Source organism: Eretmochelys imbricata, chromosome 2 (assembly GCF_965152235.1).
Source record: "Eretmochelys imbricata isolate rEreImb1 chromosome 2, rEreImb1.hap1, whole genome shotgun sequence".
Taxonomy (NCBI): domain Eukaryota; kingdom Metazoa; phylum Chordata; order Testudines; family Cheloniidae; genus Eretmochelys; species Eretmochelys imbricata.
This window is the reverse complement of record NC_135573.1, coordinates 81061444-81074349: the sequence shown is the minus strand read 5'-3', so window position 1 is coordinate 81074349 and position 12906 is coordinate 81061444. Positions and strand designations below refer to the sequence as shown.

The 12906-nt window shown below is 40.4% G+C and overlaps 1 protein-coding gene across 1 annotated transcript in view; it reads left to right on the top strand.

The window, feature by feature from the left end:
- The window catches only part of LAMA3 (laminin subunit alpha 3), a 186313-nt gene that overhangs the window by 63169 nt on the left and 110238 nt on the right, over nt 1–12906 (top strand). The window contains exons 11-15 of the mRNA XM_077809046.1: nt 800–862; nt 2259–2297; nt 2433–2570; nt 3426–3560; nt 12057–12191. Of these exons, the coding sequence (XP_077665172.1) occupies nt 800–862; nt 2259–2297; nt 2433–2570; nt 3426–3560; nt 12057–12191 (510 nt within the window). The remainder of the gene's footprint in view (nt 1–799; nt 863–2258; nt 2298–2432; nt 2571–3425; nt 3561–12056; nt 12192–12906) is intronic.

The following is a 12906-nucleotide window of genomic DNA, read 5'->3' as shown; positions in this document are numbered from 1 at the left end:
GCCAAATACACCCCATCAGAGTGCTGCTCAGATGGAGCCTAATCCAAAGCCCACTGAAGTCTATGGAAGTCTTTCCATGGGCTTTGAGTCAGGTCCATAATCAAAGCTGGCAGAGGAGAATCTTGTCAGGGCATATCTCCCTTTGCTTACCTGGTGGATTTCCAAATGGAAATCTGCCCAGGAGTTATTGCAAGCACCATTGTTAACTCCATCTCTTCAGAACAGGGCAGAGTAGAGGACAGGAACAGAAGACAGAATTAGTGGCTGCACAGCTCCCGAATCAGTAGCATTGAAAACAGCATCTCTACCCAGTGAATGGTATCAGAAACCCCTCTGCAAAAGGAGGGGAACAGGAAGGTACCATGTGGATTTTCCAGCTGACGGTTGGTCTCCCATAGTTGTCCCCTCTCAAGGAATAATCAGTCCCTGGTTTGGATTTGAATTGGGAACATGGAGGTGAAGGGTTCCAAGTCTTGTTATTACCAGTTCCCTATTGTCAGTTCCTTGAAAACAAATATAAAAACTGAACATGGTTACTGCTGTCATATAAATACCGTATATTATTTATGATAGAATCATAGAATACTACGGTTGGAAGGGACGTCAGGAGGTCATCTAGTCCAACCCCTGCTCAAAGCAGGACGAATCCGCAATTTTTGCCCCAGGTCCCAAATGGCCCCCTCAAGGATTGAATTCACAGCCCTGGAAAGCACATGAGTTTTATGGCATGATCTTAAGTGAAAGAAATCTAGGATCTTATTTGTAACCAGTATTCCTAATAGCGTTTTTTATTTTAAAGGACTTCCTATTTATCCTTTTACTACTCCAAATCCAGAATACCCTGAGGCTGGTGGTATTAAAGGCAAGTTCTTTCTTTTTCTTTCTTTTTGGTGGTGTTTCGGAAATGTTTGTTCTTGTTATGTTGTCATGTTCAGTGCTATTGCAGTAATGTCTTTTTCAGTATTTGTCTTCTTACCAGAAACTCAACATATATTCATGCTTATATTAAACAATTTAATGTGCTGACCCCAGAATGAAAGATGGGTAAAAATAAGTTCAGCTGGCTGCAGGCAAACACCTGCAGAAGAAGCTGACCTTTTTGCTTGACACCATCATAAACTGATCCATTTTAGGATTCTCTGATATATGAACAGCTTGTCAACTGTCTGACAGTGAAAAATCTCTTCCTTAAGGCTACCTGACCTCTACTTCTGGTCTCTCCTGCACCTGGCAAATACTGTATAATGCCCTTGGCAATGCAGCACTTTGATTTTGTAACGGCTACATGTTTCTTATTTAAAGGCCAATGCAAAACCAGTTGAAATCCATTGAAAGATTCCATTCAATTCAAGGCACTTTGCAGTAAGCCCACACTTAAGTGTATACTTTCACATTGCAGAACACTACAAATGTGACTCAAGTAAATAAGTATTTAAACTGCATTTTGCTGCTGATAATTTAAAAAATTTAGCACCCTTTTTAAGATCCTAGAAAATGTAATATCTGCTTAATATTCAGTAACGTGCGCTGAGTTGCTGTTGATGTTTGTGCTGACAAAAGGGCTTTCATCTGTTGAACTAGTGAAATCTTTCACATATAATCAGAGAAACATAAATCCATTTCCATGTTTACAGATCCTAGTTGTTTTCCTGAAAATATCTGTAGAGTGCTAGATTCCTCTGTGTTCACCCAAAAGCCTGTTCATTTAGAGCCAGTCATCTCCTCTGGGAGGAATGACACTAGATGTGTGACCTCAAACATAGTTTCCTTGACAGACCTAGGGCTCAGAATTATGGCTTTCTGCAGAAACCTGCATAGCCCTGTGGGTAAATGCTTCCCATTCATATTTCTAAAATGAAGAGAATAGCAAAGAGTGATAACTAAGTGAATAAATCTATATGGGAAGAAACAGAACTACAGCTGCTCAAGTTTTAGCCAGTAGCACCAAAGTTTGAGGCATGAGAGAGAGACTTGTATCTTGATGGGTGCTCCTATGGTTATACAAATTGTAAATTTGTATTCTGGTCAACATTGTTTATAAAGGAATTTGGCAGAAAAATATGTGATTGTTCACGTTTTGAAAATGGGATTTGTGTGCGAGTGGCATGTAAGTAATTGTATTAGTTACAGAGTAATAGCACTGTTTTTTAACCAGGATTAACCCTGGGTCTGTTATGCTGCACAAAAATGTAAAGGGTTTTTATAGGTTTGTGCTACAGCTTTGTTCAGCTCTTTCTTTCTTCTGTTTATATTTGAAGATGGCTGTAAACCAGGATTTTTTGGCCCTCAATGCCAGCGTAAGTTCCATAGTTGTTTTTTTTACAGTTTGAACCCAAATTATATACAAATGCCAACATTTTAAATCCAAGTGCAATGTGAACTTCAAGACTATAACACAGAAAATGTTTCCTTTTACAAAATGTGCTGTTTAGCTTGCCAGTGCTATGGCTCGGGAGTGCTGGATGGCAACTGTGATGGAAAGACAGGACAGTGCAGATGTCGAGTTGGATTTCAGGGGCTTTCCTGTGATGCCTGTGCAGTAGGGTATTTTCAATACCCTTTCTGTCAGAGTAAGCAACAATACTCTCTATAAATAAGACCCTGATCCTGTGGATGCATCCTTGTTCTATGTAGAGTTCAGGGGGAGTAAGGGTCATGTCCTTTTTGCAGGACTGAGACTGTAGTAAGTGATTCAGCATAGAGTGATAGGAAGCAAAAAGTGAAAAAGGTCCAGAAGAGGGTTTTTCCCCCCTAAATCATACAGGTACCTTCAACTTATTGACTATTATCTAATGCATGATGCATCTATCAGATTCTGATTTGACTATGGATTTAATAATATGTGATTGATGACAGTTTAACGAAAACGGAAAAAATTCCGTTACCTTGGTTTTACAAAACCTTAATTTTGGGCCTAGTTTGACTTGACAATGCCCCTTTGATGTGTCAAGCTACGACTGCTACAGTCAGTGATAGAAAGCTGTTCGTTTTTTTAAAATACTTTTACTATTCACCTACATCCTGGTGTTGGTAATAGTTTATAGAGAATTTTTAAAATGTATTTCAGTAGTCCCACTCCAAACTGAGATAATAAAACCAGACCACTGTTGTTTACTTCACAAGTAGTCTTGAAAACAGTGGAACTATTCCCAGTGTAGAGTACTGCCCCATCTGGCCCAGAATGAGAACAGGATGGTACTTCCTTGACACTGACATTTGGGCCAGATTCTGCCATGCTTACTCTCACTGATTAATACCTTTCTTCACAAATAATCACTTCTAAATCCATAGAGCTAATCAACAGCATAAGGATGGCAGAATCTAGCCCTTTATACTGGAGATTAGCAAGAAGGGAATGTTTTTAGGAAGGAGGAAGAGGAATATCTCTGCAGTGGCTGCTTCTAAAATTCGCTTCTTGTTTGTAGTGTGTGCATGTAATTCAGCTGGTGCCCTCCCTGAAATCTGTGATTTCCTTGGAAAATGTCTCTGCCGCTTTGAGGTAGATGGACGTCAGTGTGAGAGCTGTCTTCCTGGCTACCATTCTTTCCCCATCTGTCAAGGTAAGATTGCAGGTGATACGTATAGAATTGAACTGACCACTGAGAGTCTGGACTGGAATGACCGTACTTTAAGATTCTCTGTTTGCATTGACTGGGGCAGTATTCATTATTGTAAATAGGTGAGATTCTCTTACATTCTGTATGGTGAAAGTTCAGAGTTTCCCCTTGTCCTTTCATTGCTCTTGATTATTTAGAACACTAACTGCAGGCAAACCTCGGAATCTAGTTATTAGATCTTATTTTTATATTTCTCTGTTTCATAGACAGATTGAACCCTGTAGTGGAGGTCAACAATCCGCTCAAATGCTCTTTTTAAAAATAAAAGGCTATGAAAACTCTTTTCACATAGATGTTTACAGCACTAGTAGTATCATTGACATCGGAAGAAATGAAGTATGCAAAGATGTGCTATGAAGGATTTGTTTGTTTTTGAAGGGGGTATTTGCTATCAAGAGCACTTACATCCTTATAAGCTTTCTGTTTTGTAAAATGTACAAAGAAGTTGCTTTTTATTTTGTAAATAAGAATCCATTTTCCCCTTGTCAGTCATTCCATGTGTATTTTGAGAGCAAATGAAAGACCCCGGACCAGTCTCTGTTGTCTTATTTCTGTCATGAAAGCCCATCGACGTCATTGGAGTTGCACAGTTGTTTTTGAGGGAAGAATATGGCCCACATATCCAACTCCCACACTCTACGTTACTGCCCTGATGCAGAGAGCGGGTACTGATCCGTACTCATGGACTATAAGCTTATACATAAAAACAGCTATATTGGGTCATACCAAGGTCCATCTAGCCCAGTATCCTGTCTTCTGACAGTGGCCAGTGCCAGGTGCTTCAGAGGGAATGAACAGAACAGGTAATCAACAAGTGATCCATTCCCTGTCACCCATTCCCAGCTTCTGGCAAACAGAGGCTAGGGATACCATCCCTGCCCATCCTGGCTAATAGCCATTGATGGACCTATCCTCCATAAATTTATCTAGGTCTTTTTTGAACCCTGTTGTAGTCTTGACCTTCACAACATCCTCTGGCAAAGAGTTCTACAGGTTGACTGTGCGTTGTGTGAAGAAATACTTCTTTTTGTTTGTTTTAAACCTGCTGTCTATTAATTTCATTTGGTGACCCCTAGTTCTTGTATTATGAGAAGGAGTAAATAACAATTCCTTATTTACATTCTTCACACCAGTCATGATTTTATAGACCTCTGTTATGTTCCCCCAAGTCTTCTCTTTTCCAAGCTGAAAAGTCCCAGTCTTATTAATCTCTCCTCACATGGAAACTGTTCCATCCCCTAATAATTTTTGTTGCCCTTTTCTCTACCTTTTCCAATTCCAATATATCTTTTTTGGGATGGGGCGACCACATCTGCATGCAGTATTCAAGATGTGGGCGTACCATGGATTTATATAGAGGCAATATGATATTTTCTGTCTTATTATTTATCCCTTTCCTAATGAGTCCCAATATGCTGTTAGCTTTTTTGACTGCCTCTGCACATTGAGTGGATGTTTTCCGAGAAGTATCCACAGTGACTTCAAGATCTCTTTCTTGAGTGGTGACAGCTAATTTATATCCCATCATTTTATATGTATAGTTGGGATTATGTTTTCCAATGTACATTACTTTGCATTTATCAACATTGAATTTCATCTACCATTTTGTTGTCCAGTCACCCAGTTTTGTGAGATCCCTTTGTAACTCTTCACAGTCTGCTTTGGACTTAACTATCTTGAGTAGTTTTGTATCATCTGCAAATTTTGCCACCTCACTGTTTACCCCTTTTTCAGATCATTTATGAATATGTTGAAAAGGACTGGTCCCAGTACAGACCCCTGAGGGACACCACTGGTTACCTCTCTCTATTTTGAAAACTGACCATTTATTCCTGCCCTTTGTTTCCTATCTTTTAACCAGTTACTGATCCATGAGAGGATCTTCCTTCTTATCCCATGACAGTTTACTTTGCTTAAGAGCCTTTGTTGAGGGACCTTGTCAAAGGCTTTCTGAAAAGCTAAGTACATTATATCCACTGGATCCCCCTTGTCCACATGTTTGCTGACCACCTCAAGAATTCTAGCAGATTTGTGAGGCATGATTTCCATTTACAAAAACTATGTTGACTCTTCCCCAACAAATTATATTCATCTATGTGTCTGATAATTCTGTTCTTTACTATAGTTTCAACCAGTTTGCCCGGTACTGAAGTCAGGCTTACTGGCCTATAATTGCCGGAATCTCCTCTGGAACCTTTTTTAAAAATTGGTGTCACATTAGCTGTCCTTCAGTCATCTGGTACAGAAGCTGATTTAAATGACAGGTTACATACTACAGTTAGTAGTTCTGCAATTTCACATTTGAGTTCCTTCAGAACTCTTGGGTGAATACCGTCTGGTCCTGGTGACTTATTACTGTTTAATTTATCAATTTGGTCCAAAACTTCCTCTAATGACACCTCAATCTGGGACTGTTCCTCAGATTTGTCACCTAAAAAGAATGCCTCACATCCTCAGCCATGAAGACCGATGCAAAGAATTAATTTAGTTTCTCCACAATGACCTTATCATCCTTGAATGCTTGTTTAGCATCTCGATCATCCAGTAGATCCATTGGTTGTTTAGTAGGGTTCCTGCTTCTGATGTGCTTACAATTTTTTTTGCTATTACTTTTTGAGTCTTTGGCTAGCTGTCTTCAAATTCTTTTTTAGCCTTCCTAATTATACTTTTAATACTTAATTTGCCAGAGTTTATGCTCCTTTCTATTTTCCTCACTAGGATTTAACTTCCACTTTTTAAAGGATTCCTTTTTGCCTCTCACTGCTTCTTTTACTTTGTTGTTTGGTCACAGTCACACTTTTTTGGTCCTGTTACTATGTTTTTTTAATTTGGGGTGTACATTTAGTCTGAGCCTCTATTTTGGTGTCTTTAAAATGTTTCCGTGCACCTTGGAGGGATTTCACTTTTGGCATTGTACCCCTAATTTTTGTTTAACTAACTTCCTCATTTTTGTGTACTTCCCCTTTCTGAAATTAAATGCTACCATCGTGGGCTGCTGTGAGAGTATTTTCCGCACCACAGGGATGTTAAATTTAATTATATAATGGTCATTATTACCAAGCAGTAGAGGTATATTCATCTCTTAGACCAGATCCTGTGCTCCACTTCGGACTGAATCAAGAATTGCCTCTCCTCTTGTGGTTTCCAGGACTAGCTGCTCCAAGAAGCAGTCAATTAAGGTGTCAAGAAACTTTATCTCTGCAACCCGTCCTGAGGTGACATGTACCCAGTCAGTATGGGGATAGTTGAAATCCCCCATTATTATTGAGGTTTTTTTATTTTTATAGCCTCTCTAATCTCCCTAAGCATTTCACAGTCACTATCATCATCCTGGTTATCCTCATTTAATATGAGGCACTCAAGTTCACCCATTTTATTATTTAGACTTCTAACGTTTGTATATAAGCACTTTAAAATGGTCACTTTTTAGATGTCTGCCATTATGTGATGTAATTGAATGGGACTCTTTTTCATTTGACTGTTTCTCAACAGATCCTACCCACATCTTATCTTCCATCCTCTCCTTCTTACTAGGACATAGAGAATCTCTGTTAATAGATCCCTCCTAGAGGGATGTCTCTGTCCAAACCACATGGTCATCCACACCTGTCGGCTTTCCCCCAGCCCTTGGTTTAAAAACTGCTCTACCACCCTTTAAATTTTAAGTGCCAGCAGTCTGGTTCTATATTGGTTTAGGTGGAGCCCCTCCTTCCTGCCTAGGCTCCCTCTTTCCCAAAAGTTTCCCCAGTTCCTAATAAATCTAGACCTCTCCTCCCTACACCATCGTCTCATCCATGCATTGAGACCCTGCAGTTTGGCCTGTCTAACTGGCCCTGCGTGGGAACTGGAAGCATTTGAGAGAATGCTACCATAGAGGTCCTGGGCTTCAATCTCATACCCAGCAGCCTAAATTTGGCTTCTGGGACCTCTCCCCTAACCTTCCTTATGTCATTAGTACCTACATGTACCACGACCACCGGCTTCTCCCTAGCACTACACCTAAGTCTGTCTAGATGTCTCGAGAGATCTACAACCTTTGTACCCAGCGGGCAAGTCACTATGCGGTTCTCGTGGTCATCACAAACCCAGCTATCTATGTATCAAATGATCGAATCCCCCATTACTATTACTCTTCCTAATAACTGGAGTTCCCTCCCCTGGAGAGGTATCCTCAGTGAGAGAGGATACCATAGAACAGGGGTCTCAAACACGTGGCCCGCGGGGTCATTTCCTGTGGCCTGCTAAGCTCCCCTCCCCCCAGAGTGCTGCGTCCCCACTCCTCTGCCTACCTCCAGGTGCTGTTTGGCGGTGCTTAGCGCTTTCCAGGAGGGAGGAGCGGGAAGCCTCGCGCTTAGGAGAGGAGGCAGAGAAGAGGCAGGGATTTGTGGAAAGGGTTGGAATAGGGGCGGGGGGGGGTGGAGTTGGGGTGGGGACTTTGGGGAAGGGGTGGGGCAGGGCCACATGGAAGGGGTGGAGTGGAGGTAGGGCCGGGGGCAGCGGGGGAGGGGGGGATGTCAGTGATGTGGCCCTCGGGCCAATGTACTAGTCCTCATGTTGCCCTCCTGGTGATTCAAATTTGAGATTCCCTGCCCTAGAATCATCTGGAAAGAGGGTCCCAACTATGGGATCATTTCCCTGTGCTCCAGTTTGATGCTCTCCTTCCCTGAGACTTACATCCTCCTCAACTGCACAGGGGCTGTCAGACTGAGGATGGGACCATTCTACTGTGTCCCAGAAAGTCTCATCTATGTACCTCTCTTTTCCCCTTAGCTCCTCCAGTTCAGCCACTCTGGTCTCCAAAGCCCATATGTAGTCTCTGGGGGCCAGGCTCTCCTTGCACAGAATGTACACTTATGCCACTTGGCCATAAGGCAGGTAGTCATACATGCTGCATTCAATGCAATAAATTGGATAGCCCCCACCCTGCTGCTGGACTTCTGTCTGCATTATCTTTTTACTCCTGCATCTCTTTCAATTATTGTTATGTTTTTATCAGGGGGTGTTTATTGCCTTAAGCTTAGGGAATGTTAATGAAGAGTATCTAGCCCCCCCCCTTCTAAACTCTCTTGCAAAACTCCCCTGTAACTATTTGTGTCTGTACAAGAAAGCAGTCAAGTCTCTTTTTGTCACCAGTTTGTGTTAGAGAGTGCCTGCTTCAGGCAAGATGTCTCTATATTGTTTAGTGTGTGAAGTTGTTAATTCAGGATTTAAGTGGCACAGGCCCTCAGCACTGAGGTGAATTTCACCCAGTGAGAGAAAAGGTGAGGTCTCATGTCACAGTAAGTTTTGATGTATGCTTGTGTACACACATGAACATGTTGCATATAGAAAGATACAGGAGAATTTGCTTCTTTGTTGTTGTTTCATTGTGATGTTACCCAGGGTACAGTCTGAACTGTTGAACAGCTCTGTCCCCTCAACTCTCCAACCTGGGGTGCCTTTTACACTGCTTTGCTGTCAGAACAACCATTCCTGGTCTGTTCACACACAGCCTCCAGCATGCAAAATCACTCCCAGCTATGTTGCATGAATGCTCTAGCCAGTCACGCCTGAGTTATATTGCAGAGGGACACCAGCAAATTCCCAGTTCCAGACTTGTCCTCAGATATGTGTGTCTTGTACTGCCTAGCAGTTTCCTTCTGGACAATACAAGCTCGTAGAAAGTTCATCATTTCAATAATAGAAAATGATATGCACAAACCCTGTTATCTCAAATGGAGGTTCCCAAGCATTTCATTCCATACACACTAATTTCGATAAAATAAGTTTATTAACTACAGAAAGAAAAATTTGAACTGATTACAAGTAATCAGGCATAAAAGTAAAAATTGGTTACAAAGAAAATAAAAAGTAAAACAACTAATATCTAACTTATCCAGCTATTCAAAAGGAAAGGTTTTTCTCACCATATCTTTTTAATCATTACTGGCTGAACTTTTTCAGTCAGGACTCCTCCCCCAGTCCAGTGTCTTTCCAGTTTCTGTTGATGCCCGTGAGCAGAGAGAAAGGGAGGAGTATTTTGGGGCTTCTCTTGCCATTTCTTACAGTTCTCTTTTCCCTTTGAAGATCATCTCCAGCTGGCATTCTGGAGGCAGGAGGTCTGGGGGATGGGAACTTCCCATTGTTTCACTGTTAATATGTAAAGTTCTTGCTCACACTCTTCCTCCTGACAAAGAATGGCCGCTTAACCAGATGCTAGTCCATTTGATTTTGTTGACACTTTGCTGAGATGTTGTCTAACCTTTTGTCTCTGGGGACCTGGTCTGAAGCTGTTTCCCCTAACTTGGAACATGACAGTAGAATTTTATAACCTTACATACAATGTTGCCACAGATTTTACCAGTACAATAATGTTCAGCAGATTATGATTTTTCAAATGATACCTCATAAGGCATACTTTGTACAAAATGTATCATACTCTTGTAAAAAGGTTGAACATAGGGGGTACAGAACATCACAATCATTTTGTATTAGTAAATGCAACAGACACCTTCATTATGGGCTTACGTTCTAAATATATGCCTATGAAAGGACTACAGAATTCTTTATGCTCCTTAGAAGAAAAATCCAAAGTACTAGTTTGAGTCAACAAGCAAAATGGATGGAGTAAAGAATTACCATATGGTTCTCCCTTTTACAGATCTGGAGTACATTAAAATGTTTTAATGAAAAAAATCAAATCAGAGTTCTACATTGGTACACACAGTTCAGTGGTTTTAAAATACTATGTCCATGCTATAATTTTTTTAAGTTGGAAGTGAATCAACTGGCAATTTAGTGTAGCAAATTTAGCTCATATTGAACTGGTTTAAACTTTTAATGCTGAAATCTGCAATGAAACATAAAAGCGGTAAGAGATCATGCAAAAACAAGTCACAAAAAAAGACTGAAAAAGATAATTAAACATAAGAGAAAACTAAAAGGGGGCATGCAGCCAAAGTAAAAAAGGGGTGACAGTTTCTTCTTTAACCATCGTTTACCTATGCATGATCATAAAACTGATGTAATGGGACGTGGCAGATTTTTTTCTATTCGGAAAGATTTTTTTTATCTAGTGCAACAGCAGAGTTCCTTGGAAAACTCGATTAGGAGGAGGGGTGAGAAAAAACAATTTGGCTTAGTATAATACTATCCATCTGTGTGGCCATCCCACTGAAGATCAAATCACTGTTCCTCCAGCTATGCAAACTAGCCTGGGCCTGATTTTCCTCACTTAGTGCCTGATCCTGCCCCATTGAAGTCAATGGGAGCATTACCATTGATTCACTAGGAGTAGGATCAAGCCCTTACACTGATTTAACTACATTTAAATGAAATGAGAATTTAACTCTACAGCATTACAATAAAAGAACCCCAGTCCTGCCCCAAGACCCCATTGTACTAGATGCTGTACAAAGAGAGAACAAAAAAGACAGGGCCTCCCCCAAAGAGTTTACAATCTAATGTAAAACTCTAGGCATTGGTGCCACTGAAGATGTTTTTGGGAGAGATGGGATGTGGGTTTGCTTTAGCAGCTCTCTCCCTCACATATTGACTGGGTAGCGAGTCTTGCTGCCTCTCAATCCTGTGAAAACAAACACAGCAGAGTAAGAGAGTTTTGGCTGCTGAATAGAGAGGAACTGAAAGAGGGAAACCAGAAACATACATAGAACAGGGAAACATTTAAAATAGCTGTAACTCCAGTAAAAACACCCAGCTGGCTAGCAATTATATTCTGACACAGATTCACAAACCACATGCTAGTTCTTATACATTACTTCACAGCACATAAACTAGCTTTTTTACACTGTGGCAGCAATTCATTTGAGAGTTTGTTGAACTAAAGTTGGTCAGCAGTTAACTTGAACACTGTATCAAATTTCAGAGCGTTAGTCTGTATTCGCAAAAAGAAAAGGAGTACTTGTGACACCTTAGGGACTAACAAATTTGAGCATAAGCTTTCATGAGCTAGAGTTCACTTCATGCTCAAATAAATTTGTTAGTCTCTAAGGTGCCACAAGTACTCCTTTTCTCTTTATCAAATTGTTATCCTAATAAATTACTAGCTAGTCATTATGCCATATCAAATGCTGCTCTACTTCCTCAATACTTAATGCATGAGGCTATCTTTTAAGACTAAGTAATTTCCTCAAATAATTTTCCTTCAGTTTTAAGGTGAATTTCTATCCTGTATGTAGTTTGCAAATGATCAAACTAAAACTTTCTTTAATACATTATAGCATTGCAATAAGACACTAATATCATGGCTGATCAGGCAATTGTATTCTAAGCCACTGTTTGCAGATGTTCATTTTTGCTGGTAAGATCATGGTTTTGGCTGAATGTCTTGTGTTTGTTTTTGAGCCAAAGGTGAATTTTTCAGAACATTTTATTTTAAAATAACTACTGCTTTGGACAAATAGCTGCATGAATAATTGCTTGTGATTTTCCCTTGTGCAGAGTGCAACTGTGATGCACTTGGCTCATTGGACAATACATGTGGGCCTAGTGGTCAGTGTCGGTGCCATAAAAATTATGCTGGACTTCGATGCAACCAATGTGCTCCAGGTTATTTTAGCTATCCCAACTGCTTGCGTGAGTAACAGTAGTTCCTTCTTTTGCTTTGCTTTCTGTTATAAAGAAAAAAAATCAGTTAATTCCCTCAAAAGCTTTTCCATGTAAAACTGCAAGAATCAAAGCAAGAGTGAGTCATTTTAGGCAGAAACAGTAAATGGTTCTCTCCTCCCCCTGTTTATTTAGCACATTGTATATAGAAGCTCTGTGGGGCAGGTAGATGAGGCTACCAACTACAGTTCTTAAAAGCCTCATTAACCTCTCAGGCCTTGTCTAGACTGGGATTTAAAGTGTGATGTTAACTAACATGTTTTAAAAGTCTAATGTAGACAATGCTTGCTGCCTCTAGCAATTCTAACTTGGTCAATAGTTGGGGTGGGGACTTTGGGGAAGGGGTGGGCAGGGGCAATAGGGAGCCTCAGCTTTAACTCAACTAGTTTAGTGTGTATTAAAGTATACATTGCCTAACATCATGTGCCAACATCACACCTTAACTCCTAGTCTACATGAGACCTAAAAGGGCTTGATACTGCAAACCTACTCATCTCAGTAACCTTACTCACCTGACCAGTTCTACTGATTAGACCCAAAATGAATTATATGACTGATATTACAGAAACCTAGAGACAGTAAAGTTATCAAGTAGAATGAAACATTCAGACCCTGTCTACACTGTAATTAAAATCAGGTGTTTAAGTAACTTTAAACATGGTTGTTATGTGCATGGTTATAGGTG